The sequence below is a fragment of the Cyrtonyx montezumae genome, unplaced genomic scaffold, assembly GCF_038088225.1.
Source record: "Cyrtonyx montezumae isolate F1298 unplaced genomic scaffold, pur_monq_1.0 scaffold_32, whole genome shotgun sequence".
In the NCBI taxonomy this organism is placed as follows: Eukaryota; Metazoa; Chordata; class Aves; order Galliformes; family Odontophoridae; genus Cyrtonyx; species Cyrtonyx montezumae.
Genome location: NW_027072037.1, coordinates 43,321 through 71,156, shown reverse-complemented (window position 1 = coordinate 71,156; position 27,836 = coordinate 43,321). Strand labels below are relative to the sequence as shown.

General features: G+C 69.3%; 1 protein-coding gene across 1 annotated transcript in view; it reads right to left on the bottom strand.

Annotated features, from left to right (window-relative positions):
* LOC136053900 (SCO-spondin) overlaps positions 1–27,836 on the bottom strand; it is a 34,293-nt gene that overhangs the window by 130 nt on the left and 6,327 nt on the right. Inside the window, exons 18-103 of the mRNA XM_065744862.1 lie at positions 27,634–27,814; positions 27,131–27,225; positions 26,809–27,065; positions 26,603–26,737; positions 26,301–26,503; positions 26,070–26,197; positions 25,864–25,973; positions 25,569–25,718; positions 25,397–25,490; positions 24,925–25,325; positions 24,590–24,820; positions 24,329–24,514; positions 23,906–24,142; positions 23,671–23,793; positions 23,506–23,597; positions 23,120–23,357; positions 22,370–22,522; positions 22,151–22,285; positions 21,875–22,057; positions 21,654–21,804; positions 21,402–21,561; positions 21,234–21,288; positions 21,036–21,146; positions 20,679–20,897; positions 20,474–20,571; positions 20,060–20,201; positions 19,780–19,963; positions 19,622–19,691; positions 19,290–19,518; positions 18,983–19,111; positions 18,732–18,902; positions 17,739–17,903; positions 17,101–17,280; positions 16,845–16,967; positions 16,632–16,761; positions 16,409–16,534; positions 16,240–16,331; positions 15,955–16,137; positions 15,614–15,778; positions 15,289–15,541; positions 15,168–15,214; positions 14,900–15,070; positions 14,372–14,500; positions 13,923–14,068; positions 13,748–13,842; positions 13,620–13,672; positions 12,967–13,134; positions 12,770–12,849; positions 12,524–12,693; positions 12,390–12,436; positions 12,108–12,308; positions 11,654–11,824; positions 11,367–11,549; positions 10,601–10,697; positions 10,300–10,523; positions 9,731–9,883; positions 9,060–9,226; positions 8,716–8,876; positions 8,396–8,616; positions 8,107–8,316; positions 7,803–8,012; positions 7,530–7,697; positions 6,692–6,823; positions 6,107–6,347; positions 5,842–5,994; positions 5,538–5,584; positions 5,271–5,459; positions 5,057–5,203; positions 4,665–4,795; positions 4,260–4,384; positions 4,116–4,162; positions 3,684–3,905; positions 3,456–3,617; positions 3,270–3,386; positions 3,034–3,172; positions 2,712–2,914; positions 2,453–2,617; positions 2,244–2,371; positions 2,026–2,171; positions 1,901–1,947; positions 1,653–1,817; positions 1,227–1,435; positions 1,045–1,140; positions 502–562; positions 267–397; positions 36–186 (exon numbers count right to left, since the gene is read on the bottom strand). Of these exons, the coding sequence (XP_065600934.1) occupies positions 36–186; positions 267–397; positions 502–562; positions 1,045–1,140; positions 1,227–1,435; positions 1,653–1,817; positions 1,901–1,947; positions 2,026–2,171; positions 2,244–2,371; positions 2,453–2,617; positions 2,712–2,914; positions 3,034–3,172; positions 3,270–3,386; positions 3,456–3,617; positions 3,684–3,905; positions 4,116–4,162; positions 4,260–4,384; positions 4,665–4,795; positions 5,057–5,203; positions 5,271–5,459; positions 5,538–5,584; positions 5,842–5,994; positions 6,107–6,347; positions 6,692–6,823; positions 7,530–7,697; positions 7,803–8,012; positions 8,107–8,316; positions 8,396–8,616; positions 8,716–8,876; positions 9,060–9,226; positions 9,731–9,883; positions 10,300–10,523; positions 10,601–10,697; positions 11,367–11,549; positions 11,654–11,824; positions 12,108–12,308; positions 12,390–12,436; positions 12,524–12,693; positions 12,770–12,849; positions 12,967–13,134; positions 13,620–13,672; positions 13,748–13,842; positions 13,923–14,068; positions 14,372–14,500; positions 14,900–15,070; positions 15,168–15,214; positions 15,289–15,541; positions 15,614–15,778; positions 15,955–16,137; positions 16,240–16,331; positions 16,409–16,534; positions 16,632–16,761; positions 16,845–16,967; positions 17,101–17,280; positions 17,739–17,903; positions 18,732–18,902; positions 18,983–19,111; positions 19,290–19,518; positions 19,622–19,691; positions 19,780–19,963; positions 20,060–20,201; positions 20,474–20,571; positions 20,679–20,897; positions 21,036–21,146; positions 21,234–21,288; positions 21,402–21,561; positions 21,654–21,804; positions 21,875–22,057; positions 22,151–22,285; positions 22,370–22,522; positions 23,120–23,357; positions 23,506–23,597; positions 23,671–23,793; positions 23,906–24,142; positions 24,329–24,514; positions 24,590–24,820; positions 24,925–25,325; positions 25,397–25,490; positions 25,569–25,718; positions 25,864–25,973; positions 26,070–26,197; positions 26,301–26,503; positions 26,603–26,737; positions 26,809–27,065; positions 27,131–27,225; positions 27,634–27,814 (13,094 nt within the window). The remainder of the gene's footprint in view (positions 1–35; positions 187–266; positions 398–501; positions 563–1,044; positions 1,141–1,226; positions 1,436–1,652; positions 1,818–1,900; positions 1,948–2,025; positions 2,172–2,243; positions 2,372–2,452; positions 2,618–2,711; positions 2,915–3,033; positions 3,173–3,269; positions 3,387–3,455; positions 3,618–3,683; positions 3,906–4,115; positions 4,163–4,259; positions 4,385–4,664; positions 4,796–5,056; positions 5,204–5,270; positions 5,460–5,537; positions 5,585–5,841; positions 5,995–6,106; positions 6,348–6,691; positions 6,824–7,529; positions 7,698–7,802; positions 8,013–8,106; positions 8,317–8,395; positions 8,617–8,715; positions 8,877–9,059; positions 9,227–9,730; positions 9,884–10,299; positions 10,524–10,600; positions 10,698–11,366; positions 11,550–11,653; positions 11,825–12,107; positions 12,309–12,389; positions 12,437–12,523; positions 12,694–12,769; positions 12,850–12,966; positions 13,135–13,619; positions 13,673–13,747; positions 13,843–13,922; positions 14,069–14,371; positions 14,501–14,899; positions 15,071–15,167; positions 15,215–15,288; positions 15,542–15,613; positions 15,779–15,954; positions 16,138–16,239; positions 16,332–16,408; positions 16,535–16,631; positions 16,762–16,844; positions 16,968–17,100; positions 17,281–17,738; positions 17,904–18,731; positions 18,903–18,982; positions 19,112–19,289; positions 19,519–19,621; positions 19,692–19,779; positions 19,964–20,059; positions 20,202–20,473; positions 20,572–20,678; positions 20,898–21,035; positions 21,147–21,233; positions 21,289–21,401; positions 21,562–21,653; positions 21,805–21,874; positions 22,058–22,150; positions 22,286–22,369; positions 22,523–23,119; positions 23,358–23,505; positions 23,598–23,670; positions 23,794–23,905; positions 24,143–24,328; positions 24,515–24,589; positions 24,821–24,924; positions 25,326–25,396; positions 25,491–25,568; positions 25,719–25,863; positions 25,974–26,069; positions 26,198–26,300; positions 26,504–26,602; positions 26,738–26,808; positions 27,066–27,130; positions 27,226–27,633; positions 27,815–27,836) is intronic.

Below are 27,836 nucleotides of genomic sequence, written 5' to 3'. Positions count from 1 at the left end.
AGCGGGGGCTGGGGGGTGCCCTTCTCCCCACTCACCCTGGCAGCTGCTGCACTCGCAGCTGCGGATGATGGGCAGCACGACGGGCTCGGCCGCGCCGCCCGCGCAGGGGAGGCTGAGGATGCGCACGGGGCTGCGGGGGTCCAGGCGGTAACTGCAGCACTCGCACAGCGTCTGCAGGTACGGCTCCTGCGTGGGCACAGCACCGTGGCACCGTGTGTGCCGTGCCCCCCCCACGGAATGAGGGCACCCGGTGCCCACGGACCCACCTCGGGGGTGACGGCGGTGCGGGACGGGCAGCGGCCGCTGCAGAAGCTGACCTCCACGTTGGGCAGTGAGCAGGGACCCTTGGTGATGTTGCGCAGCTCGGTGAAGCGCCGGCACATGGAGGATGGCTCTTCTGTGGGGAAGGGGGGGGGGACGGGGCAGTGACACCCGCATGGGTGGCTTCGGGGCAGTCCCCGGGAGCAGGGGGAGAGCGGGGGTTCCCTATGGGGCCCTTACCTGGCCACTCCGTCCTGCAGACGGGACAGCAGCGTCCTGGCTCCCTCACCTTCACCTCGCCCTGTGGATGCAGTGCCATAGAATGCTTTGGGTTGGAAAGGACCCCAGGGATCACCGAGTTCTACCCCTGCTGCGGGCAGGGCCACCAACCTCCGGATCTGGCACTACACCAGGTTGCCCAGGACCCCATTCAACCTGGTCCTGAACACCTCGAGGGATGAAACACCCACAGCCCCCCTGGGCAGCCTGTTCCAGCACCTCACCACCCTCTCTATGAAGAACTTCCCCCTGACATCCAATCTAACCCTTCCCTCCTTGAGCGTAACACCGTTCCCCTTGTCCTGTCGCTGCCTACCCTTGTGAAAAGCCGATTCCCCTCCTGCTTATAATCCCCTTTCAAATACTGGGAGGCTGCAGTGAGGTCACCCCGCAGCCTTCTCTTCTCCAGGCTGCACAAGCCCAGCTCCCTTTGCCTGTCCTTGGAGGGGGGCAGCAGTGGGAAGGAGGGGGCAGCGGAGGGCAGTGGGGGCAGTGGGGTCGTACCTCGGGGCAGGAGAGCGGCGGGCAGCCATCGGTGCAGTTGGCCTTGCCATCCACACAGCGGCACCTCACGCACTGCTCCTGCCACTCGCTGCCGGGCTGGGGGGGAGAGAGCTCAGCGGGTGAGGTGGGGGGGCGCCCCCAGGTGAGGTGGGGGGCACCCCTGGGTGCTGTGCTCTGCTCACCTGGTGGAGCTCCCCCTGGTGCAGGCACTCGCAGAGGGCAGCGGGCACGCAGCGGCCGCTGCTGTTGCGGTAGTGACCGGACTCACAGGTGCAGCCGGGGGTTGGGGTGGGGGTGCAGCCGGGGGGGGTCTCGTCGAGGATGTCCCGGCAGCTCTGCTCGCAGCCTGGTGGCACCCCGGGGCCCTGCCAGCGCTCCCCATCCGGGCAGGCTGACAGCAGCGTGTGATCGTCACCAGCACCAGCCATGCAGCGGCCCAGCGTGTGGGGACCGGAGTGTGTGGGGCTGGTGGTGGTTGGGGACACCCCCCCCCCCCGTACAGGTGCTCTCATCCCTCACCACCCCCCCATCACCCCTGCCCCGCTCCACGCTCTGCTTTGCAGCTCCGTGGGACCGCAGCCGTACCTGGGGACGCTGGGGACACTCACCGCAGTCAGGGAGGTGGCAGGGGGTCCGGCGCACGGGGGCCCCCACGCACTCGGCCCCCTCGTACAGGCGCTGCCGCAGCGGGTGCCGATGGGAGAGCCGCTCACCCATCCCACACGTCACCGAGCAGGGGGACCAGGGCGACCACGGGGACCACAGGCAATCCACTGCGGGGGGAGCGAGCAAGGCCTGGCCGTGGCACAGAGACCACAGTGTGGCCACGGGGGACGAGGACGGGGGATGTCCTCACCATCACACTCCTCCCGAGAGCAGTTGAAGGTGCCGCGGATGCAGATGCTGCGGACAGAGAGGGGCTCAGAGCCCACCCAGCGCCCCACCACTGTGGGGTGAGGCAGTGGGGCTGGGGGCACGCACCAGGTGTTGCAGCGGTGCTGCAGGCGGCTGCCTGCTGCGTGCTCCTGCTCTTGCTCCTCCCGTGACAGGTTGAGCACTCCGGGCACGGTGGGGTCGAGCGTGCAGCGGCACTCCTCGGGGGGCACGCAGGCACCGTCCTGCAGCAGCTGTGGGTGACGGGGACCCTGAGGCCGCTGTCCCATCACCAGCGTGCCCCGTGCCCCCCCCCGCAGTCCCACCTGTCCGTGCGGGCAGGCGCAGCCGGGCTGGCAGGGCTGCACCAGGCACCGTGTCCACGGGCGCAGGTCAGCACAGGAGTGAGGACAGGCGTTGGCACAGTCCCGGTGCACCTGACCCCGGGGACACTCTGCAGGCGAGGACGCAGCCTTCGGTGAGCCCTATATCCATCCCTTCCACTCCCAGGCTCCCCGCTTTGGGCAGCCCTTACCCGGCGTGCAGTTGTGTGCGTTGCAGACGCGGTGCTGCCGCAGCGCTGGGAAGGGGCACGGCTCCTCCTCACCCCCCAGCAGCTCCCGGCTCCGCTCCGAGCGGCCTCCTCCACAGCTGCTGCTGCAGGGGCTCCAGGGGGACCAGGGGCTCAGCTGGCAGCCGGCTGCAGGGGACAGGGGACAGGGGACAGGGATCAGTGCCAACCCCGTGCAGCGCCGGTGGCGGTGGCGGTGGTGGCGGCGATGCCCGGCGCTCACCGGGGCAGGGCTGGGGGCTGCACTCCGCCGTCTCCCGCGTGGTGCTGGCAGTGCAGGGCACGCCGCCGGCTCTCGGCTCGCAGGTGCGGTGCCGGGAGGTGCGTCCGCTGCCACAGCTGCTGGAGCAGGGGCTCCAGGAGGACCAGGGCCCATAGGACGGGCACGGCAGCGCCGGGCACACCACGGTGCCGTTCTCACAGGTGCTGCGGAGCGGCCGTGTGAGGTCAGGGCCCGAGCCGAACACCCAACGCCCCACGCTCACTGGGGCACAGTGGTGGGCACGGCACGGTCCTGCCCGCGCCCTGAGCCCCACGGCACCCACCAGTTGTGGCACTCGATGGTGGCCTCCTGTCCCGGCCACAGCTCCCGGGTGCCGTTGTCCCCGCTCAGCCCGCAGCGGCACTGGGCCGTGGGCACGCACAGCCCGTCCTGCAGCAGCTGTCCCTGTGGGCACCGACACCCTGCGTGGGGGGAGGGGGTGGGCTGGGCACCGTGGTGCTGCGGGCACAGGGTGCAGGGGGTGCAGCATGCACTGGGTGGGAGGGGAGGGGGCCATACCTGGCTTGCAGCCCCCCTGCACGCACTCCACGTGCTGCCAGAGGTCAGCGCAGGCGCGGGGGCAGCTATTGGCGCAGGTGGAGGCGAATACCCTTCCCTGCTCCTCGCAGTCCTCCCCTGCATACAGCAGCCTGGCGTCGGCCCCAGTCTGGGTGGGGGTCCGGGGGGAGAGGGACGGGGGGTTACCTGGGCACACAGCGGTGTTGCAGCCCTCGCTCTGTGTGCGTGCCCCCCGGCACTGCCCGCTGCCCACCGGCTGCTGGAGGTGGCGGTGCCGCAGGCGGAAGCTCCCGCTGCAGGGCTGCTGGCAGGGCCCCCAGGGCCCCCAGGGGCTCCAGAGGCACAGCTCTGTGGGGTACCGGTGTCACCCAGGGGGGGACACAGGGGTCCCCTCGCCCCTGCACCCTGCGGTACCTTGGCAGATGTCGGGGTCCGGGCAGAGCCGCTGCTGCTGCAGCTCCGCTGAGCACACGGCCGCGTCGCCGGACCAGGGCTGTCCGCTCTGCGGGTCCAGGCAGGATCGATAGCGGTGCTGCATCGACACGTGGGGTGTGACGACCCCCGGGTGGGAGGGGGAGAGGGGCAGGCAGGTGCTGCAGGGCGTCCACTCCGACCAGGGGCTCAGCGGGAGCAGCCCTGTGGGGACATGGAACTGCTGGGGGGTGGGAGCCAATGGGATGTCCCACGGTTGGGGCACGGGGATGTGCCACTGCCAGAATGGAAAGTGTGGGGCATGAGGATGTGGTGCTGCCACACATTGAAGGTCATGGGGCACGGGGACATGGCACTGCAGGCGCAATGGAAGCTGTGGGGCGGGAGGGGTCGGGACCTGGGGGGGACACTCACCCTGGCAGCCCTCACTGCTGCACTGCAGGGCTCCATCGTGGCACACGCTGTGGGGGAACAGACAGCTCTGAGCTCTGAGCTCCTGGTACTGTCTGTGACCCCTCCGTTGGGGACACCCCCCTGGCACAGCGCAACCCCGCTCACCACTCCTTGCATCCCACCACGATGATGTCCCCTGGGGACAGCGTCACCACGTTGCCCGACCCATTGGCATGCAGGCAGTCACACTGCTCGGGGGGCACGCAGGCACCACGCTGCTCCAGGAGCCCCTGCCAGGACACAGGGATGTGGAGGGGCACCAGGTGCATCCCCACAGTGTCCCCAGCACACCCCTGCAGCATCCCCCACAATGTCCTTGCAGTGTCCCCTCAGTGTCCCTGCAGTCCTCCCCCAGCGTTGTCCCCATGGCATCCCTGCAGCCCCATCAGTGGCATTCAGCCATATGTCTCCAGTGCCCACTATGGGCATTTGGTTCTTTCTGAGCCCCCCCGCCCCAAATGGCTTCAGAGCCCTTCAAGCTGCCCCCAGCCCACCCCCCGTCCCCCTTGCCTGGGGGCAGAAGCAGCCGGGCAGGCAGTGGGAGTGGGCTGGGCACAGCTCTGGGTGCTGCAGCGTGGAGCAGAGTCGGGCACAGGGGGGGCTGCAGGACTGGAACTCAAAGGGGGGCACACAGCTGGATTCTGTGGGGACAGGTGTGGGGTTGGGGCTGGGACATCCCAGCGCACGGTGGGACGGGCAGGGGGTGGGCAGTGAGTGTATGGTGACAGGAAGGGACACCCCAGTGAGCACGTGGGAACACCAAGAGCCAGGGCAGGGGCCCACAGGATGGGCAGGGGCACCCCAAGTGTCACCAAGATGGGCAGGGACCCCGCAGGATGGGCAGGACGTGGGCAGTGCTGAGCTGGGTGGGGCAGGAGGACCCCCGCCAGCCCCGTCCTCACCGGAGCAGCCCGAGGTGTTGCAGGTGTGCAGCTCCACGTCCAGCCCCACGCAGAGGCCGCGGCCGTGCCGCTGCCGGTGCCGGTGCTGCAGTGGGGAGCTGCAGGAGCAGTGGCCCCAGGAGCTCCAGGCACTCCAGGAGCACTCAGCTGTGGAGGGGCACGGGGTGAGGAGTGGGTATGGCCCCGCTGCCCCACGCCCATGCTGATCCCCTACCTGGGCAGGGGTGCAGGTAGCAGGCCTGCACCTCCCGGTGAACGCTGGCTCCATCCCCGGTGCTGGCGTTGCAGAGGGCACCAGGGGGGCTGGGGGTCGGGCAGGGGCAGGAGCGCTCCCGGGAGGCCAGGCCGGTGCCACAGCTCCGGGAGCAGGGGCTCCACGTGCCCCACGTGCAGTGCTCGGACCCTGGGGTGGAGAGGTGGAATGTCACAGGCCGTGGTGTCCCCAGAGCCGTGGGGATGTTTGGGGCTGCATGGCACCCACCGGCACAGGCGGTGTCCTCACAAACGGTGCCCTCTGGTGTGCAGGTGCTGTGGGAGGGGATAGAAAGGGTCAGTGCCCGTGGGGCAGGTGGTGGTGGCAGTGGGGTGGGGGATGCTCAAGAGGGAAATGATGCTTATGGGGGAGGAGACGCCCATAGGGCAGGTGGTGGCCACGGGGTGGGTGATGCTAATGGGATGGGTGATGCCCATAAGGTAGGTCGTACCCGTGGGGTGGGTGACGCCCATGTCGCAGGCAATGCAGGAGCAGCCCTGCCCACCCCCTGCCCTCCCCACGGGGCACTGACCATTGCTGGCACTCCCCCTGCAGCCACGTGTCCCCCAGCCGCCTCTCCCAGCTGCCCTGGGGACACAGGGGTGGGCAGTGCCCCGCGGCACAGTGCCGGGTCTCCATCTGCTCCCCCTGGCACTCCTCGTCCCACGAGCCCGACGTGGGCATCCTGTTGAGGGACAAAGCAGAGGACACGGTGCTGACAGGTCCTCGGGGCCACCTTGCACCCTCAGCCCTGCCCACGGTGCCACGGCCGTGCAGCAGCAGTGCCACATCCCCACCTGAAGCGCGTCTGCTGGCCGTCCCCGCAGGTGACGCTGCACGGGGACCAGTGAGACCAGTGGCTCCAGTGGCAGTGCAGCGCTGGGCAGAGGCGGTCGGTGCAGCGCAGGCGGCCCTCCAGGCACGTGCAGTTGTTGCAGCCGTCGTGATGTGTGCTGCCCGGCACCCAACCGTGGCCCTGCGCATCCGTGCACTCGCAGTGTGCGAGGGGCACGCAGCCCCCGTCCTGCTGCAGAGTGCCTGCGGGAGGGCAGCGTCACCAGGACAGCCGTGTGCGTGTGCGTGTGCGTGTGTGAGTGTGTGTGCGTGTGCGTGTCCCTGCACTGAGCCCCTGCAGTGCACGCACGCCCGCAGTGCTGTCAGTTCTGGGCACGTTTGCAGTGCACAAGTGCCCGTAGTGCATGTGCAGCTCTGAGTCCAAGTGTTCCTGCAGTGCATTCCCAGCACCGTGAGCGTTTGTAGTGCATGCACATGGCACGCAGCCCTGCTGCCATCCACACCCACCAAGGGCACTCCCAAACCCCCAGCATCTCCCAGGCCGTTGTCCCCCGGGGGTGCGAGGACAGCAGGGGAGGAGCACTCACCATTGGGGCAGCGGCAGCCAAGCTCACAGTGCTCCTCCTCCCCGCAGACGATGCCCTCCTGTAGGTCCCCGCAGTGCCGGGGGCAGCGGTTGGCACAGGACACCAGGGCCATGCCAGGGGGGCAACTGTCACCTGGGAGGGGGCACTAGACAGCTGAACCAGCACTGAGGTCCCACTCCATCCTCATCCCCATCCCTCCTGATCCCCATTCCTGTCCATATCTCTGCTTCCATCTCCATCCCCATCCCCACCTCCATCCCCATCCCATCCCCATCCCCATCCCCATCCCATCTTCACCCTGTCTCATCCCATTTCCATCCCATTCCCATATCCATTTCTCACCCCATCCCCGTATCCATTCCCATCCCATCCCATCCCATCCCATTCATTCCCATCCCCACCTCCATCCCCATCTTCACTCCATTCTCATCCCCATATCCCATCCCATCCCATCCCCATCTCCATCCCCATCCCGTCTCATCCCATTTCCATCCCATTCCCACATCCATTTCTCATCCCATCCTCGTATCCATTCCCATTCCATCCCATCCCATCCCCATCTCCATCCCCATCCCCATCCCCATCCCGTCTCATCCCATTTCCATCCCATTCCCATATCCATTCCTCATCCCATCCTCATATCCATTCCCATCCCATCCCATCCCATCCCATCCCATCCCATCCCATCTCCATCTTCACCCCATTCCCATCCCCATATCCATTCCCATCCTCAGCCCCATCCTCACCTCATCCCACCTCCACCCCCATCCCCCTCTCCCATCTCCCCCCCCATCCCACCCCATCCCCCTTCCCCCCCGCCCCTCCCAGCCCCCCCCACCGCAGGGCTGGGCGTTGCAGAGGCGCAGCTGATGCCTCTCTCCGGGGCAGCGCTGTCCCCCGTTCTTGGGGGGGGGTCGGGTGCAGGACCGGGTTCGCACCGCTCGCCCCCCCCCGCACGTGCGGTCGCAGCGGGACCAGGGGCTCCAGGCCGACCAGGCTCCGTCCACTGCCGCCGATGGGACACGGGGGGACGGACGTCACTCCCACCGCTGCCCACGCGGGGCCGAGCAAAGCCTCCCCGGGGTGCCCCCCCCCCCCGGCCGCCCCCCACCTTTGCACGCCTGCAGGCTGCAGAAGCGGCTTTGCACGAAGGCGCTGAGGATACCCGGGCACCATCGGCCGCCCGCTCCGGGGGGGCTGTACGCCCGCAGCCGCTGCTGCCGCCCCACCCCGCAGCTGCGGGAGCACTCGGCCCACGGTCCCCACGGAGCCCACGAGCAGTTCAGGCCGGCGCACTCCTCGCCTTGGCACGGGGGGACGTCTGCGGGGACACGGGGGTGGAAGCTCCTGCGCACCGCAGAGCCCGTGCGGGGGGCTGGGGGGGATGGGGGGCGGGGGGGGGGGGTCGGCCCCACCTGAGCAGAGGGGCAGGTTGCAGGGCTGCTCCTGGAAGCTGTCCCCGCTGCAGGCGGCCGTCCCGGCGCACGGGCGCTCGCGGGTTTTGGTGGCAGGGCGCTCGGGGCTCGTGCACGTCTTGGAGCAGGGGCTCCAGGGGGACCACGGCCCGAAGCCCTCCTCTTCCTCGGCCCCTGGGACAGCGGGGCCGGGCTCCGACGTGGGGACGGCTGCGGGGAGCAGAGGACGCGGCGTCATCCCCGCGTCCCACAGCCGCGGCACGGCGTGGGGTGCGGGGCCGCCACGCACCTGGGCACTCGGGGCTTTGGCAGTACTTGCTGTCGGAGCGCGGCCCGGCGCAGTCCCGCCCCCCCCGGGCGGGTTCGGGGCTGGTGCAGCCCCTCCGACGTGTCATCACCCCCAGACCCCCGCAGCTCAGGGAGCAGCTGCTCCAGGGGCCCCAGGGTGAGAAGCCCCCGTCCCGCGGACACGCGGACACCGAGCAGTTGAGGCGGCCGTGGAGGCAGGTGCTGTGGGGAGGGGGGTGGGGGGACGGGGTGAGAGCGGAGCGGGGGCGCGGGGCGGGGATTTAGGGGGTGGGGGGCGTGGGGAGGGGGCCGGGCTCTCACCAGGAGGTGCAGGCGGAGTGGATGGTGCTGCCGGGCGGCACCTCGTGGTCCGGCACCAGGGGGGGGCCCTGGGTGCCCAGCAGGAGGGGGGCTGCCATGGCATCGGCGGAGCTGTTCTGGAGCTCCCGCAGGACCTCGGCTGTCAGCACGCAGGGACACTCCTGCACCGCGCACCAGTGGGGTCAGGGGGCACCCATGGGAGCAGGGAGCACCCCGTGCCCACGCCTCTCCCTCTTCCCCCCCCCCCCCCCACCTCGGTGCAGGGGGAGCGAGCATAGACCCCGCTGCCAGGCTGTGTGCAAGGAGGGGGCTGCACCCATGGGTGCGCGGGTGTGGGCGCTCACCTGCAGGCAGCGGCCGCGGTGCAGCAGGGTGCCCGTGGGGCAGTGGCAGCCCTCCTGGCACCCCCCGGGGAAGCAGGCCACGCGGCCGGAGAGGTGGGCACAGCTGTGGGGACAGCCCTCGCCCCGCTGGCACTCGCGGTACTGCCGTCCCGGTGGGCAGCCCGCTTCTGTGGGGGGAGGGGGCTGAGAGCGGGCCGGACCCGGGGGGGGGGGGGGTCCTGGAGGGTCTGGACCCCCATGCAGCTCCCTGTCCCCAGGGGCACGGTTTGCAGGTGCCAGCCCATGACATCTTGTGGGTGCCATGCCACTCCATCCACCGCATCCCCCACCCAGCAGGCACCGACCTATCCAATCCTACCCACCCCGAGGACCCCACCCCACCCCACGCGCCCCGAATCCTTCCAGCCACTCCCTGCTGCTCTGTGCCACCCTGCACCCCATGCCACTCCATGTCCCACCACCCCCCTCATGCCACTCCACCTAACCTGTGCCACCCCAAGGACTCCGTGCCATCCACGTCACTCCATCCAATCTGTGCCAGCTGATGTCACCCTGCCCACCCTGTGCCACCCCATGTCCCTCCATCCCCCCGGTGCCACCCTGTGCCCCCCATGCTGCCCCGAGGACCCCACCCTATGCCCCCCATGCCCCTGATGGGGTGCAGCACTCACCCCGACACACGTGGATGTTGCAGGTCGTGCTCTGCAGGGCCAACCCCGGGCACCCCCCCGGGTGGGGGCAGTCCCGATGGCGGAGCTGCTCCCCCCCACCACAGGAGACACTGCAGGGCCCCCACGGGGACCACTCCCCCCACGGCTCCTCCTCTACGGGACAGGGGAAGGGGCATGGGGGTGACACGGGACCCCGACCCACGCGGTGCTGGGGCTGTGCCAGTGGTGGCACCAGCATGGCACTGCATGGCACCACACTGAGCTGCATCATGGCACAGGGTGCTCTGCAGGGATCCCCCCCACACACACCGCCCTATGCCATGCATTACTCCCATCCCGTACTCCCCCATGGCACCCCATCCATCCCACGCAGTGCCCCCCCTTCTACCCCACCCATACCACGAATGCTCTGCACCCCACGTACCCTCTGCCCCCCATGTACCCTGCGCCATCCCTTGCCACCCCAGACACCCCATGCATGCCATGCCCCCCATCTACCCAACCTACTCCATGCCCCCCCACACTCCCCATGCCCTCCATGCCCCCCCCGGCCGCCCCGCAGCCCCCACCTGGGCAGCCCTCAGTGGCGGGGCAGGGTCTCTGGCGCTGGCTGTGCCCGGGGCAGCCCCGGCCCCCAAGTTGGGGTGCGGGATTGCTGCACTGGCGGGAGGCGAGCTGGGTGCCAGCATGGCAGCCGGGGGAGCAGGGGGACCACGGCCCCCAGGGGCTCCAGCCCCCATCCGCACGGCACCCGGGCTCTGCATGGCACCGCAGTGCGCCGGCCTCACACGTGCTGGGGGGCAGGGGGCAGGGTGAGGGGGGCCCACGGGGTCCCACGTTGGGTCTGGGTGTGGGGATGGAGGTGCTCACCAGTTCTGGCAGCGTCTCTGCAAGGTCTCTCCAGGCTGCAGCTCCTGCACGGGGTCAGCCCCGTCCTGCTCCCATGCGCTCCCATTCTCGGGGGGTCCTGTTTGGGGGATACAGGCACACATCACATGATGTGGGACGGCATCCTTCCCCCCCTCCCCACCCCCCGTGTCCTGCTCTTGTCATGGCACAGCCCCGTTCCCGTCACGGCACTGCACGGCGCATCCCATCCTCGCAGCACCCCGCATCCCAACCCTGCCATCCCATCGCATCCCGCACCCCGATCACTTTGCAACACCTCGTGCACCATCCTTGCAACCCTATCACATGCGGCACCCCACCCCCACAGCCCCATCGTATCCTGCACCTCACGCATGCCACCCCACAGCACCCCACATCCACACTATGCTGCATCCACCCCTGCCATCCCACAGCACCATGCAAGCTGCGTGCAATGCCAACCATCTCCTTGCAGCCTGCACCCCATTCCCGCCACCCCATGACACCACACACCCCATTCCCACCACCCCATGACACCACGCACCCCATTCCCGCCACCCCACGACACCGTGCACCCCATCCCTGCCATCCCACGACGCCACGCGCCATCCCTGCATGCCATACCCCATCTCCATCATTGCAACCGACACTGCAGCCCCTCCACCTCATAGCGCTCTGTACCCCCCCCCCCACACTCCCATTTCCCCCTGTACCCCGGATTTGCACCCTGTACCCCATCCCTTCCACCCCGTGTGTCCCCAGCACGCACCCCACGCGCAGCGGCAGCGCTCTGGGCTCACGCAGACGCCGTCCTGCAGCAGCTGCCCGTGGGGACAGGCGCAGGCGGGCAGGCAGCGTGGGGTGGCCACGCAGGCGGTGTCCTCCCGCAGGTCCTCGCACGAGTGGGGACACGGCTTGCCACAGGCGAAGGCCACCAGACCGCCACCACACTCTGCGGGGAGCAGCAGTGCGCTGGGAGGGATGGGAAGGGGGCGGGGGGGGGGGCACGGCCGCGGTGGGGGAGGGGATTGTGACCCCGGGACCCCGCAGCCTCACCTGGGCAGGTGCTGGTGGCCCATGGGCAGGCCCGGCTCTGGCGCGCCTCCCCGGCACAGGGCAGCCCCCCGAAGCGGGCAGGGGGGCTGGAGCAGGAGCGGGTGCGCACCGCCTGCCCCCCACAGCCCCCACAGCCCGACCAGGGCCCCCAGGGCCCCCAGGCCCCGTCCTCTGTGAGGGGAGAGAGGTGGGCACTGAGCACGGGGCACCACCCCCAGCATGGTCCCCCAGATCCCCGCCTCAGCACTCCAGCACCCCCAGAATGGCACTCATGGGCACTGAGCGTGGGGTACCCCCAGCGTGGCCCCCCCCACCATAGAACTTCCGGGCACCGACACGGGGCAGCCCCAGTATGGCACCGAGTATGGGATACCCCCGGAATGGCACTGATGGTGGGCACCGAGCACAGAACACCCACAGCATAGCACCCCCAGAGCCCCCGCCCTGCACCCACCAGGGCAGGGGGGCACGGAGGGGCACTCCTGGCGCTGCAGCTGCATCCCGGTGTCCCCGTGCCCCTCTTGCCCCCCGGGGCAGCCCGGCCCCCCCTGCTGCGGCGCAGGGCAGGAGCAGATGCGGTGCCGCGTGGCAGCCTCGTCCCCGCAGCTCCTCGAGCACGGCGTCCACGGGGACCACTCGCACCAGGCGCCGGGCACTGGGGATGGGGTGGGGGTCGTTGGCAGCGTCCCTTTGCACGGTGACACCGCGTCCCCTCCGTGGGGACCCCTGCACTCACCGGGGCAGGGCAGCCCAGTGCACAGCAGCCTCCCCTGGGCGCAGGTGCTGCGGGCAGAGAGAAGCGAGGGGCGGGGATGGGGATGGGGTGGCAATGGGGATGGTGCCCTATGCCCCCATCCCATCCCCACTCACCAGTTGTTGCAGCCGTCGCCGCGTGGCACGCTCTGCCCGGGCCGGTGCCGCTGCCCGCTGCGTGCATCCAGGCAGGTGCAGTTCCCCGGGGCCACGCACGCCGTGCCCGCCGCGTCCAGCAGCGTGCCGTTAGTGCAGTAACAGCCGGGCTGGCAGTGCCACGTGCAGTGCTGCCACGGGGACACGGCCCCGCTGAGCACCGGCGACGCGGCGAGGGGATGGGGACCACGGAGGGGCACCGCTCACCGAGATGTCGTCGCAGGAGCGGGGACAGGGGGGCCCGCAGCGGCTGAACGCTGATCCCGGCAGCGCAGCGCAGTCGGGAGCTGTGGGGGGATGGGACATCAGCACAGGACCCCCCCACCTACCCCCGTCCCCATCCCCACCAACCCCCGTCCCTGTGCCCACCACCTCTGACCCCGGTCCCAGCTCCGGGCACTCACGGTGGCAGGGCTGCCGGCTGCAGGGACGCTCCTGGGGCTGTGGTTCTGTGCAGGGCAGCCCGGGACGCGCAGAGCAGAAGCGGTACCGGCGCTGGTGGCCCGGCCCGCAGGAGGCCGAGCACTCGCTCCAGGGGGTCCAGGGGGTCCAGGGGGTCTGGGGCCCATCCACTGCCCGGGGCATGGGGTGTGAGCACGAGCTCACCCGCAGCGTTGGCATGGGGATGGATGGGGTGACTGGGAGCAAGTGTCGGGGCAGGTCCCTTTGTTTTAGGGCAGATTCATTATTTCTGGGGCAGACCTTCCCCGCTGGGGGCAGGTCTCCCACATTTGGGGTCAGTTTCTGCCTTTTTGGGTAAACCTCTCCTTTTCAGGGCAAATCTCTTCTGTGTTAGAGCAGGTCCCCCAATCACACCAATCCATTTTGGAGCACATCGCTCTCCTCTGAGGCACATCCCTCTGCCTCTTCACTTTTGGGCCATTTTGGTCCATCTGGGGGTAAATCCATCCCTCCCTTTAGGGCCAGGTCCCTGGGCAAAGAGTGCGACCCCTGTTCCTATTGCCACAACTCAGCCACAGCCACTGGGGGCCATGAGGGGCAGCAGGAGGGGACCCCCAGGGCCGGGGTGGGTCCTATCCCTGCACCCCACCCTCACCGTCACTGCAGTCCTCCTGAGAGCAGTTGGTGACCCGACCGGAGATGCAGGAGCTGAGGACAGAAAGCAGTGGTTGGTGGCGGGGGTGGGCAGCAGCATCCAGACCCCCCCCCAGGGTGGGCACTGACCAGCTGTGGCAGCCCTGTGGCACGACGTCCCCCGGCAGATAGAGCACGCCATCCACGGCACAGGGACACGCTGCCTCGGCCACGCACTCATTGTTCTGTGGGGACACGGCACTGTTTGGGGGTGCCTGCACAGAGCCCCCCCCCCCTCCCATCCCACGCCCTCCCCCCTGCTCACCAGCAGCAGTGCCCCTGGGGGACAGTAGCAGCCGGGGTGGCAGCCCCCATCAGCTGGGGGGGCCACGCTCAGCTCCGCGCACGATGCTGGGCCCTGGGCACACGCCTGCCACCGCTTGCCGGGGGGGCAGACCCCCGGCTCCTTGCCTGGGGAGGGAGCACAACTGAGCACCCCCAGCTGGGTCACCGTGCCAGGTGGCATTGGTACGCAGCCTGTCCTGGGACAGCTGGGGTGACCCTGACGGGGGGAATTATGGGGTGGGTGGAAATGGCTCTGAGCCCCCACCGTGCGCGTGGGGCACTGGGACAGCCTGGGGATGGCACAGAGGGGGGTGAGAACCACGGGGGGGGGGGGACAGAGGCTGCTGGAGGAGGCAGACAGAGGGATGGATGGACAGAGGGACGTGGCGATGGACGGAGGGATGGACACACGGATGGTCGGGGGCTCACCGGGGCAAGGTGTGGGGTTGCAGGTGCTGAACTCGAGGCTGTGCAGGGGGGGACCATCCCGTGAGCGGTTCCTGTAGCCACCCCCGCAGGGCACTGAGCACCCCGACCACGGGCCCCATGGTGCCAAGGCTGCTGTGCGCACAGAGGGGTTTTGGATGCTGCCTGGCCCTGCAGTCACCCCCAGGAACCCCCCCCATGATACCCACCCCATGGGCACCCCCATCCCACAGACAGCCATCCAGAGGGCATCCTCCCCAGGGACACCCACCCCATGGGCACCCACCCCATGGGCGCCCGCCCCAAAAGACACCCACCTGTGGAAACTCCCCTCAGGACGGCCTGTGGCACTCACCCCTCGGCACCTGCCCTAAGGACACCCACCCCGTGGCCCTCACCCCATGCCCCCCCCAGGGATACCCACCCCATGACACCTACCCAGTGACACTCTCTCCCGGGACACCCACCCAGCAGCACCCCCTCTAAGGACATCTACCCCTCCCCAGGGTCCCTGGGGTGGGGGCCGCTCACCACGGCAGGGCTGCAGGCTGCAGAACTCCACCTCCATGCTTGGTCCCTGGCAAGGTGGACCCCCCCCGGCCAGGGGGGGCATCATGGGCACCCGGTACCTCCGCCTCATCCCCACATCGCAGCTGTGGCTGCAGGTGCTCCAGGCCGTCCAGTTGCTCCAGGTGCAGGGCGCTGGTGAGGCACGGGGACTCACTGCACCCCCCCCCCACCCCCCTGGTGCCAGGAGGCACTGGGACCCCCCATCCCTGCATCTGCTGCTCGGAGTTACCTGGGCAGGTTTCCGTGCCACACACCATCCGCCCGGACACACAGGTGCTGTGGGAAGGGGCGGTAAGCAAGGGGTGAAGGTGGGGGGAACTCCCCGTGCCCCATCCCCGGTGCCCCCATACCAGTTGTTGCAGGTATCGAGCGCCGTGGTGTCACCGGGGTGGTACAGATGGCCACGGTGGTGGCAGAGGCAGTGGCTGGGGGGCACGCAGGTCCCGTTCTGCAGCAGGAGCCCAGCGGGGCAGTGGCAGCCAGGCTGGCACCGTGCCGTGCATGCCACACCAGCACCCAGGTCCTGGCAGATCCGCGGGCATTGCTCCCCACTGCTCTGGCACTCCTCCGCCGTGCGGTACCGCATGGTGCCAGGGCACTGTGCTGCAGGGGAGAGCGGGCGCAGGGCTGGGGTCAGCACTGCCGCTGCAATGCCATGCCCCACGTGGCACTCACCTCCGCAGGGATGGGTGTTGCAGTCACGGGTCTGGAGATGGGGTCCCGTGCACTCTGCACCACCGAAAGCCGGGGGGGTGCAGGTTCGGCTGCGCGTCCGCACGCCAACATCGCAGGGAGCAGAGCACTCGGACCAGGAGGACCAGGGCATCCAGACACCTGCCACTGCGGGGAGATGGGTGGGACTCCACCTCCCCATGGGCACCACCTCTCCGTGGGCACCCACTGCTCCGTGGGCACCCACTCTACCTTGAGCCACACCCTCATCTCACACCCCAGAAATCCCTATAACAGTGTCTCAGTGGTGGGTTGTGCCCCCCCGGCCCCCCAGTAGCACCCACCCGGGCAGGGAGCAGTGTCACAGGGCTCCTCCTGCACCCCCAGCCCCGGGCAGGCGCTCTCCATCCCCATCCCCTCGCAGTGCCGGAAGCGGTGCCGCCGGCCGCGCCGGTCCACGTGGTGGAAGCAGCTCCGGGAACACGGGGACCACGGTGTCCATGTGCTCCAACCTCTGCTTGGCTCAGCTGGGACAGATGGACACATGGTGCTGGAGCAGGGACCCCCAGGGCAGGGGGAGGGGAGGGGGCAGCAAACGTCCTGTCCCCAGGGTGGTGGCGTGCACGTACCGGTGGCACAGGGCGTGTGGCACTCACGCACCTCCCGGGTGTCCCCATCACACGGGGCACCACCGTTGGCTGCCGTGGGGTTGGATGGGGACCTGTGGGGACAGCACTGCGTTGCCCCACATCCCCACCCCAGCTCCGCACAGCCAGGTCCCCTCCCCCAGACCCACACCTGAACCTCTCCTGCATGCCCACACCGCAGCTGCGGTCACAGAGCGTCCACGGCGACCACGCAGACCAGGCGCAGGCGATGGCGCAGGCCGTGTCCTCGCATGTCACCACCCCGTCCTGGCACACGCTGGGAACAGGAGCGGGGTTCAGCCACGGGGACCACGAGACGTGAGTGGGGCTCCCGGGCTGCGGGCAGGGCAGGGGGACACGGCATCACCGCTCACCACCGGCTGCAGCCGTCCCGTAGGAAGACCTGCCCGGGCAGCCGGCGCTGCCCGCCCTGCTGGCAGTGGCACTGGCTGGCATTGACGCAGCTGCTCCCCTGCAGGAAGAGCCCCGGCGGGCAGCGGCATCCTGCCCGGCAGCACGGCGTCAGCGCCGGTGCACCGACACAGCACCCGGCCCTGCCCCACGCTGCGCCCGGCGCTGTCACTCACCCTCCTGGCAGGGGCTCCGGCAGATGCTGGTGGCACTCAGGTCCCCGCAGACTTGGGGACAGGGTGGCACCAGGCCCTGCGTGCAGTCCCCCTCCTGCACCAGCACCATCCCCGGGCCGCACGCTGTGGGAGCAGAGCCGAGCTGCTAAGGGGCAGGATGCTTCCCCGCGTCACCTTGTGCCACAGGTGTCCCCACGGCGCCGTGTCCCCATCGCGCCCACCCCTCCATGTCTCCACCCCAGAATCCCCGCCGTACCTCGGGTGTCCCCGCAGGGCTGCAGGTTGCAGGGCTGGCTCTGCAGGGCCCCCCCGGCACAGGGCTGGCCACCATTCTTGGGTGGGGGGTCGGTGCAGCTCCGGGTGCGGCTCCGTGTGCCCCCCCCGCACTCGGCATCACAGGAGGACCACGCACCCCAGGCTGCCCAGGCGCCCGGCACTGGGGGGCAGTGGAACGGGGGCAGTGTGGGCACCCTCAGTCCCCTGCCCACGTGGCTCTGCTTGGCCCTGCCCCCTCCCAGCCTGGCCATGCTGTTCTGGTGCAGGCTGGGGACCCTACATCCCCCCCCCCATTCCAGTTGCAGGGATGGCCGTGCCCATGGGACTGATGAGCAGGGACGTGCCAGCCATTGTGCTGTGCCGCTGTGCCATGCCACCATGCCCCACCGCCCTGTCCTGTCACCATATCCCACTGCCACACGCTGTCACCATTCTCCATTATCCTGCCCCCTCACCATGTCCCAGTCCCAGCCCCCCCCCCCCATCACCACAGTGCCCTGTCACTGTGCTGTCACTGTGCCCCACCGCCACCATTGTGCCATACCCTGCCACGATGCCAACCCCCCTCCAACCACCCCACCACAGACCCCACTGCGGTGTGGGGCCCAGGGCCACTACCTGGGCAGGCACGCAGGAAGCAGGAGCGGGTGTCAAGACGGGGGGTGTGGCAGGTGCCCCCGGGCAGGGCACCCCGCAGCAGGACCCGCTGCCGAGACGTCACCCCCAGCCCACAGGAGCGGCTGCACTGGCTCCAGCCGCCCCATGGGGACAGGATGCAGTCGGCTGGGAGGGATGGAGTGGGGTGAGGGCTGCCCTGGGGCCTCCCCATGCCCACAGCTTGTCCCCCTGGGAAAGGCCCATGGGGATGGGGTCTCTGCTCTGCCCCTCTTGGTGCCCCCAGCCCTGGTGCCACCCGGCACTCCCAACACCTGTCCCCTAGCTTTCCCCCCAGGGCAGAGGGCTGGAGCTTGCCAACATGGGATACTTGGTGATTAGGGATCCCCTTCCCTCTCCACATCCCTATTCCCATCCCTGTCCCTCATCCCTTCTGCACTCTTGTCACCATCCCCATCCTCATCCCACCTGCATTCCCATCCCCAGCTTCATCCCTTCTCTATTCAATTCCCTTCACTATTAATGTCTCCATCCCCACCTATCCTATCCCAACCCTATTCCCATCCCCTCTCCATGCCACTCCCATCACTTTCCATTCCCGTCCTCATTTCCGTGCCCATACCATCCACTCACATCATTCCATCCCCATCACAAACTCTATCCTATCCCTATCCCATCTCATACTGCTTCCCATCCCAATTTCATCTCCATCTGGATCCCCATCCTCATCCTAATCCTTATCCCCATCCCATCCCATCCCATCCCATCCCATCCCATCCCATCCCCATCCCCACCCCATGGCAATCTCATCTCATCTCCTCTCCATCCCCATCCCAAACTCTATCCCATCCCATCCTACTCCTATCCCTACCCCATGCTATTGTGGTCCCCATCCCAATCTCACCTCCATCCCCATCCCTCCGCATCCCCTCGCCCCCATCCCATCCCTCCCCTCTCATTCCCTGCCCCCCATCCCCACCCTCTCCCCCCACTCACCGCAGCCGCTCTCGTCGGAGCTGTCGGCGCAGTCGCGGTGCAGATCGCAGCGCTTCTCCAGCGCCAGGCACTCACCGGTGCCGCAGGAGAACTGCTTGGGGGAGCAGGTGGGCGACGGACTGCTGGGCCAGGCCAGGGGGGCCGGGGGGCTGCTGGAGGCCGGGGGGGCTCCTGTGGGACAGACCCTTGTGTTGAGCTGGGGCTCAGCAGCCCCGGGCTGTGTGGGGGCACGGGGGTCCTGGGGGTCTCACTGCAGTGCGCCTCGTCAGATCCATCCGGGCAGTCCTGCTGCCCATCACAGGCCACGGCCACGGCCACGCAGCCCGAGACATCGCAGAGGAACTGGGCCGGGGGGCACAGGAGTCGGGGCAGGGGCAGCTCTGGTGGGGAGCGAGGGACTGGGGTGGGGGCTGGTGGGACGAGTGGGACCCCGGGGCCGTCACCACCCGCCTCATGGCGCACCCAGCCAGCAGCAAGCTGTGCCCTGACCCCATGGGGATGCTCACACCCCCTCCTCACAGCGTCAGGTGCTGGGAAGGTTGTGCCCCCCCTCCTTACCGGCAGCCGTTGGGGTGGGGACCGCAGCGGGGGGCACGGGCAGCACGGGTGGTCCCGTCACAGCGTGTGACACCGTCACCGCCGCCATGCCTGGTGGGGGCGGCCCAGCAGAGGGTGGTCCCCCGGGGGTGACGGTGGCGGTGGGGGGGACACCTGGCAGCCCGCTGGCGGCTGGCACGGCGGGGCTGGTGGAGCCAACGGTGTGCCACGCGCTCGTCCCCGCTGTCACCTGCACACGCGGAGATGGGTGTCACCGCTGCCGCTCTGTGCCGCTCCTGTCCCCAGGTTGTCCCCAGGTTGTCCCCACGTTGTCCCCAGGTCCCAGGGCTCACCGCTGCCGGGGGGGCTGCAGGTGGCTCTGCCGTCAGCCCCAGGATGCCGGCGCTGCTGGGAGTGGTGAGGCTGGAAGATGCAGAGCCGGGTGGTGAGGGGCTGCGCACCCTAAACGCAGCACCCTTAGGGCCCCCTCGACCCCCCCCGGTAGCAGCACCTGGCAGGGCGGGCGGGCAGCGCGGTGCTGCGGGGGGGCTCACAGCCGGCCTCGTCGGCACCCCCAGGGCAATCGGTGGCACCATCACACCTCCGGGACGCCGTGATACAGCTGACCCCACACCAGAACTCCCCCGTGCCACAGTGCGCCGCCGTCACCGCCGTCACCGCCGGGGCTGGGGGCACTTTGGGGAGAGGGAGGGAGGGGCGGTCAGGGAGGTGAGGTCCTGGGGAGGATCAGGGAGGTGAGGACCCCCACGGCGCGGCGCGGCGCAGGGCACCTGTGGGGCAGCCCAGCAGCTCGGCCCGCAGGAAGATGCCGTTGTGGAAGCGCCGAGGGAGGATGCGGACGTAGCGCGCCTGCACCGCGCGGTCCAACGGCCGCAGCACCGGCGTGGCAGCATCCCAGCTGCCCTGGAAGAGCTGTGGGAGAGCAGCACTGGGTGTGAACGGTGCACATCTGTGCACACACCCACGTGCACAGCCGTGCACCGGCACACCTGCATCCAGCCACGCGTGCAGGGAACGGGAGGTGGGGTCAGCACGCAACTGGCACAGCGCTGTGCAGCCCCCTTACACACACACACTCACACTCACACACTCACACACTCACACACACACACACTCACACTCACACACGTAGGTGCCCGTGGCACAGGCAGCACCTTGGGCTCTGGCCGGCTGCTGGCAGAGACCTGTTGGTAGTCGTGCCAGTGGTCCCCATCAGTGCTGAACTGGAGCTGGAAGGCGGTGACGAAGGCGTCCCCAGCCCCGGCCCCCTGCACCACCACCCCTGTCCGAGGGGACACGGCACGCGTTGGCACGCAGCCTCGTGCTCTGGCAGCAGCACCGGGGCAGCGCCCGTTGTGGTGGCAGTGCCGCGTGGCACACAGCACCCACCCGTGAGGTTGGTGGCTTGCAGCAGGTCCAGCTGCAGGAAGGGTGGTTGGGAAGGCAGCCCGGGGTGGGTGTCAGCCGGGGGGGCCCAGCCCTGCAGCTCCAGCCCTGGGGCGACGTGGTGCAGGCGGGCGGCGCGGGCTGGGTGCTGCTGCTGCTCGGCAGAGGCGGTGAAGCTGCTATCGGGCAGGGAGGCGATGCCCAAGGGGCTGTAGCAGGGGTCTGTGGGCAGAGGGAGTGGGTCTGGGGGCACAGAGCTCACTGTGTCCCCCAGCAGGGAAAGGGGGGGACCCCGCAGGGTCCCGTCCCCAAGAGGAGGAAATGTGTGGACACAGTGCACTGTGAGCAGAGCTCTCGTACCACCCAGGGGAGGCAGAGGGAAGGTGGGCAGCGGGCTGCCAGGGGGCTCTCCCAGCACGGTGCTGGGGGGCTGTGCTGTCAGTGCCGTGGGGACGGTCGTCACATTGTCACCTGAAGTGGGAACAGCCTCTGTGCAGCGCCCTGGTGCCAGCAGGCACCCAACGGGGCCGTGCCCCCGCGCCCCAACATCGGGCTCACCTATCCGTGCACAGAAGCAGCAGGAATCCCCCCGCCCCTCCACCAGCACCTGGCCCTGAGTGAAGAGAACATCCTGCCACCACCTGAGCACCGCGATGGCACTGCCACATCCCACAGCCACGTCCCACCTCACGCACGGAGAGCGCGGCACAGCCCCCGGCACCTCACCTGCGGGCAGCCCGCGGCACTGCGGGCACAGAACGGCGAGCAGAGCACCTCGGGGCCGGGCAGGCACTGGCACACGTGGCAGGGCCCCCAGCGCCAGCGGTCCCCCAGCGCACGGCTCCGGCCGTGGTGCTCACACTGCTGGCACTGCTCCGTCTGACACCTGCGGGAGGAGACATCGGGAGGGACCCGGCGCGTGGCACACGGCGCGTGGCACACGGCGCGTGGCACACGGAACATGCTGCCCCGCCTCACCTGCGTGCCTTGCGGTAGATGCCGCGGCACTGCCGGTTGGTGCCGTGCTTGCCGGGGTGGCTCGGGCTGCGGAAGGACCACTGGATGCTCTGCACGCCGCAGGGCCCCAGGCACTCTCCCCAGGGTGACCAGGCGGACCAGCTGCAGCTCACTGCGGGCACAAACGCGGTGAGAGCAGCCCCGGCACCGCGCCAGGGGATGGGCAGGAGGGCAGGACGCACCGGAGCAGGCAGGGTTGTGTCGGCAGCGCCGGGGCTGCCCGTCCAGGCAGGTGCAGAGGCGGCAGTTGAGCTTCATGCGCTGCCCTGGCCAGTAGTGCAGCCCGTCCACCTCGCAGCGGCACTCCCGCGGGCGCACGCAGCCGCGCTCACCGTCCAGCACCAGCCCCTCCGCGCACCAGCACCCTGCGGGCACCGCCGAGACCCCCGAGCTCCGTGGGTCGTGGGCACGTAGGGGATGGGTGGCGGGGAAGGGACGATGCCAGCTCGTGGCCGCACCTGGGGTGCACTGCTCCTGGCGGCACGGCGCTCGGCTGGCGAGGTCAGCGCAGGATGCGGGGCAGGGGGTGCAGGGCCGGGGCTGCAGCCCCCCAGGACAGGAGGTGGGAGGGCATCCGTCCTGCTGGCACAGGCCTGGGGCACAGGTGAGGAGTTAGGGGTGTGTGAGTCCCCGGCTGTGGGAATGGGGGGGGAGTTCTAAGGGTGGGGGCCACCCACTGATCTCCAGCGTGGCGTGGGCCGTGGGGGGCAGCGCGGCGCAGGGCCGCCCGCCGGCCTGGGGGGGCTGGCAGTGCCGCTGCCGCACCACCACCCCCTCGCAGCCCTGCGTGCAGTTGGACCACGTCGTCCACTCGCTCCAGGAGCCATCCACTGCAGGCAGAGGGAGAAGTGAGGGTGGGGGGCAGCATCCTGACCACACCCTCTGCCCCAGGGTACAGCCAGCTCTGCTCTGAGGAGAGGACCCCACTTCCCACATAAATCCCAGTTTGGGGAACTTCTCCCGTACCCCCAGCTGTGGGATTTCCCCCGGGCACTCCAAGCAGACCACAGATCCACTGGCAGCCCAAGCCGTGTGACCCCCTCAGCAGCACCAGCCATGGGAAGCCCCAAAGCCCCCAGGCAGATCTGGTGGTGGGAGACCTCCCTCCGTTCCCAGGGCAGCCCCAGCCTGGGGAACCATACCCAAACCCCAAAAGCAGACCTGGTGGTGGTAATCCCCTTTGTGATCCCAGAAACCCTGCACATGGGAATCCCCAAATCCACCGGTTTCTCCAGCCACCAGAACCTCCAAGTCCCAGGAACCCCCAGCGATGAGAATCCCCAAATCCGCTGGGCACCTCCAGCCATAGAAATCCCTAAATCTCCCGGGAGCCCAACCCTGAGAACACTGGGACTCCTTGGACACCCCCAGCCCTGGGACTCCCCGAGTGCCACGCGCAGCCCCATTGCAGCCCCGTGCCCACTCACCGGGGCAGGCAGTGCTGAAGCAGGGCCTTGCCTGCGTGTCCTCGCCGTGGCACCGGTGCAGCACACCCGGGGCTCTCTGCCTGCACTCCCGTGCCCTCAGCTGCTGGCCAAGGCCGCAGGAGCGGCTGCAGATCCCCCAGGGTGCCCAGGGGCCCCAGTGCCCGCAGTCCCACTCATCTGAGGGCAGCCAGCCTGAGGCCACGTCCCCATCCCTGCAGTCGGGCTGCCCATTGCACACCTGTGGCATAGGGCAATGCTGAGCCCCCGGCAGGCAGGGCGAAGGGGGAGCACCACAGGGACCCCAACAGGGAACCAGGACAGGAGAGTGGGCATCCCTATGGTCCCCGTCCCATGGCATCGCTGGGGTCCCCCTCCCATGCCCATACCTGCTTGAAGGCGATGCACTCGCCATCCCCACAGCTGAACTCAGCGCAGGGACCCTCTGTGTGGTTCCTCTCCCTGGTGGGGATGTGGCCTTCTGCAGCAGGGATGGAGGGGCCATGAGCACCCACTGGGGTCCCCCAGCCCCACTGCTCCCTGCCACCCCTCACCGCAGGCCAGCTCATCCTCTCCCTGGGGGCAGTCGAGCACCCCGTCGCACACCCTGGTGGCGTTCACACACGCGCGGTTGTTGCAGAGGAAATGCTCTGGGCACGGTGGGATCTGCGTCGAGCCTGCAGCAGGGACGGTGTCCCATCAGCTCCCACACCACAGGGGGATCCCCGGGATGGTGCGGGACACCAAGCGGGGAGCAGAGCTTTGCTGACCCCCTCTTAGGGTCCTCACCGCAGTTGTCATCGCTCTCATCGGAGCGGTCGGGGCAGTGGGGGACGCCGTCGCAGAGGAGGTCGGAGTGGATGCAGTGGGCACCGTGGGCACAGGGGAAGTGTCCCGGCGCACAGCTCCGGTTGCAGCCCAACTCGTCGCTGCCGTCGGGACAGTCGGCCTCGCTGTCGCACACCCAACCCCGCGGCACGCACTGCCCACTGCGGCACGGGGACTCATAGGGGCCGCACGCAGGCGCTGGGGGAGGTGTCACCGTGGGGTGATGTGGTGAGCAGGGACCCCACGCGTGGTCCCCGTGTGTCTCCCCCTTCCCTGCAGGACCCCAGCAGGGGGAGGGGGCAGGTCTGGCCTCTCAGCCCCAGCAAAGAGCAAAGTGTTCCCACTGCCAGCACTGGGGATGTGGGGAGCACAGGGGGCCCTCACCTGCTGTGCCATTAGCAGGCACCGTGAGCAGCTGGGTGGGGGCAGGGGGGGCCCAGGACACCGTGCAGCGCACAGAGCTCTCATCCCATCCATCTCTGCAGTCCCAGATGCCATCACAGAGCTTCAGCTGGCCGACACACGAGCCGTCGGGGCAGGGGAGCTGTCCTGGGGCACAGGTGACGCGGCCTGTGGGGAAGGGGACAGTAAGGGGACAGTCACCGGGCGCTCAGCGCCGTGCTCCGCGCAGCCGCAGCCCCTCACCCGGGCAGAACGCCTCGTCGGTGCCGTCCACGCAGTCCCACGTCCCATCGCAGAGGGCGGTGGGGGGCAGGCACAGCGCGTCGGGGCACTGGAAGCGTCCGGCCGGGCAGACGCAGTCCCGCTCGTCGCTGAAGTCCCCGCAGTCGTTGTGTCCGTCGCAGCGGTGCGGGTACGGCACGCAGCGTCCCGCAGCGCATCGGAACTCACCCGCCCCGCAGCTTGGGCTGCAGCCTGCGGGGGGGGGGGACGGCACTCAGAGCCCCTCTGCAGGAACGCCGTCCCCAAACCGCCCGGGGTGCTCACAGCCCAGGGCCGGTGACGCTGCGGACACTCGCCTGCCTCGTCTGAGTCGTCGGCGAAGCCGCAGTGCAGCTCCCCATCGCAGACGCGTGCCCGCGGGATGCAGCGGCCGCTGGCGCAGCGGAACAGCGGTGGGGTGCAGGGGGGGGGAGGGCAGCCGCGCTCATCCGAGCCGTCCCCGCAGTCAGACAGTCCGTCACAGCGGGCACCCCAGGGCACGCACCGCCCGTCAGCGCAGCGGTGCTGGTGTGGGGCGCAGTGCGGGGCGCACAGCTCGTCCGAGCCGTCCCCGCAGTCGTCCTCGTTGTCGCAGAGCCACGACCCCGGCACGCAACGCCCGCCAGAGCGGCACGGGAACTCCGAGTCGTGGCAGTGGGGCTGTGCCGCGCAGGGCTCCGCTGTGGGTGCGCATCGCCACAGCCCCGCGGCGCACGTGCTGTGGGGTGGATGCAGTTATATGGGGCGTGGGACAGGCAGGGGTGGGGAAGAGGCGCCGGCAGCGCTCACCAGTTCCTGCAGCCCTGCTGCACCGCAGCACTGTCCGGGAAGGCGATGCCCTGCCAGAAGCACGGGCACTCTGCGGGGTCGATACAGCTGCCCTCTGCCAGTGGGGAGGGATGGAGGAGTCAGGAAGGGCAGCAAGGGGCGGCCCCCCCCACCCCCCCACCCCTCTGCTCACCGTGCAGCACCTTCCCCTCGGGGCAGAAGCAGCCCTCCAGGCAGGACATGGTGTCGCAGTGCTCGGGCAGCTCCAGGCCCAGGTTCTGGCAGGTGTGGGGGCAGGGGGGGGCGCAGGGGCTGTACTCCTGCCCCCCATCGCACTGCATGGCTGCGGGGGCACAGGGAGTTGGGGTCCCGCTGGGGTCCCATTGGGGTGAGCCTGGATCCCATCCCAGACCCCATCCCGGAACGTACATCCCGGACCCCACCCCAGGACCCCCAGCACAACCCGGGCACTGGGAGCGGGGACTCACGGCACAGGTCCTGGCTCCTCCAGCGGATGTGGATGCCGCGCTGGCCGCACTCCTCAGCATAGGTGGCGATGGCTGTGCACAGACACTCGCAGTCCCCCCCGGAGTCACATCTGCCGGCAGGGGCACAGCGGGATGCTGTCTGGGCCGGGGACAGGCGTGGGGGCTCAGGGATCCCACCCTGGGGTGGCTGCAGCCCCAGCACATACCCGCAGGCATCAAAGATGCACCACTCGTGGAAGCGCTGGCACGGCACCTCGTGGTGGCAGGGCGCAAAGAGCCGCTGCGTCAGGATGCTGCAGCGCCTGCGGGCCCACGCTGCCCGCTGCGGGTTCTCCTGGTGGGAAAGCTGTCACCGTCACCACCAGGAGCCCCCGTGGGCTTACCCCGTGCTGCCGTCCCCCCGCGGGTCCCCCCCCCTGCGCGGCGCCCATCCGTACGGTGCAGGGGTGCTGTGCGGCCGTGCCGTCCACCTCGGGGCAGAGCAGGCTGACGCGCCAGGAGTTGCCGACTTGCTCGGCGCTGGGCTCCAGGCCGCCCTGCCTGCTGGCCAGGTCGTTCTGCGCATCGCGGTCGAAGTTCCCGCAGAGCCCGGCCACGCGGCCCCGGTGCTGCGGCTGCAGTCGGACGTACACCCGCGTGCCTGCGCGGTGTCGGTGCCGCGTGAGCCGGGGCCGTCCCCCGCACGGAGCGCCACGTCCGCGTGTTGGGTGCCACAGCCCCGCGTGTCCCCGCATCTCACCTCCGTCCCACAGCACCGCCAGCCCCAGGCGGGACAGCAGCAGCAGGAAGAGGCCGGCGCGCTGCAGCGTCAGCCCGTTCCCGCTGTACACTTTGGGGGGACGCACCGAGACCCCGTTCACCGTCACGTCCCTTCCTGCGGGCGGCGGCACCGTGAGCACTCTCCCCTTTCGCCCCCGTGCCCCCCGTGCCCCCCCGTGCCCTCACCCCGCAGCATGTGCACCACGGTGTTGCCCAGCTCCACCACCACGGACTTGGTGCAGGTGACGCCGCTGGTGCCGCAGGGCACGTTCTCGGCAGTGACCGTGAAGAGCCCGTCGGCCTGGCGCACCAGCACGTACTCGCAGTCCCCCAGGAAGGAGAAGGCCCTCCCGTCGAAGGTGATGTAGTGGGGGTCCCCCGTGGCCACGCAGGTCCCCGCGCAGTCCTCGGTGCCGCAGTGCCAGCGCTGCCGGCGGCACACGCTGCGGAGGGGGCTGAGCACCGGGGCTGTGCCAGCACCGCCCTGCCCGCGCGTGCCGGAGCTCACCAGGTGTTGCAGTCCCTGACGATGGTGTCGTTGGGGTGGTACAGATGCCCGTTGTGCTGGCAGGGGCACTCCTCCGGGGGCACGCAGCGCTCGTCCTGCACACATCAGAGCAGCGGATGGGATGGGAACCTGCCCGGCTCCCAGTGCCCCACCTCCACCTGGCTCAGCCCCCCAACATCCCACGTCTCTGACGATCCTATCCTCTAAACCAGGCTCCCCAAGGCTCCGCATCCCCAGCCCCACCACACTTCAAGTGACCTACACCCACCTCCATGTCCCATACTCTCCACAATCCAATACTCCTCAGCCCCCTGCCTCAGCTCCCCATAACCCCTGACCCAGTGTGACCCCTAAGGCCCCTACACTCAGCTCCCCAGTTTCCCACGTCCCTCCTTAAGGCTTCAGAGCCCCCTGACCCAACTCCCTAACACCCAGCTTCCCCCAACCCCTTCTCCCAGCATGTGCCCAGACAAGGATGGGGCAGCAGAGCTGGGGGAACCCACCAGGAAGACAGTGCCCGGGGGGCAGACGCAGCCATCAACGATCCCTGGGCATGTTCCATTGGGTTCAGTGCTGTCACAGGTGCGCAAACAGGACCCGAAAGCATAGACCAGGTCCCCAGGGCAGAAGGCAGCGTCAGGGCAGGGGGCATCGGTGCAGCTCCAGGTGCCCGCAGCGCAGACACTGGGGGTGGGTAAGGGGGGTG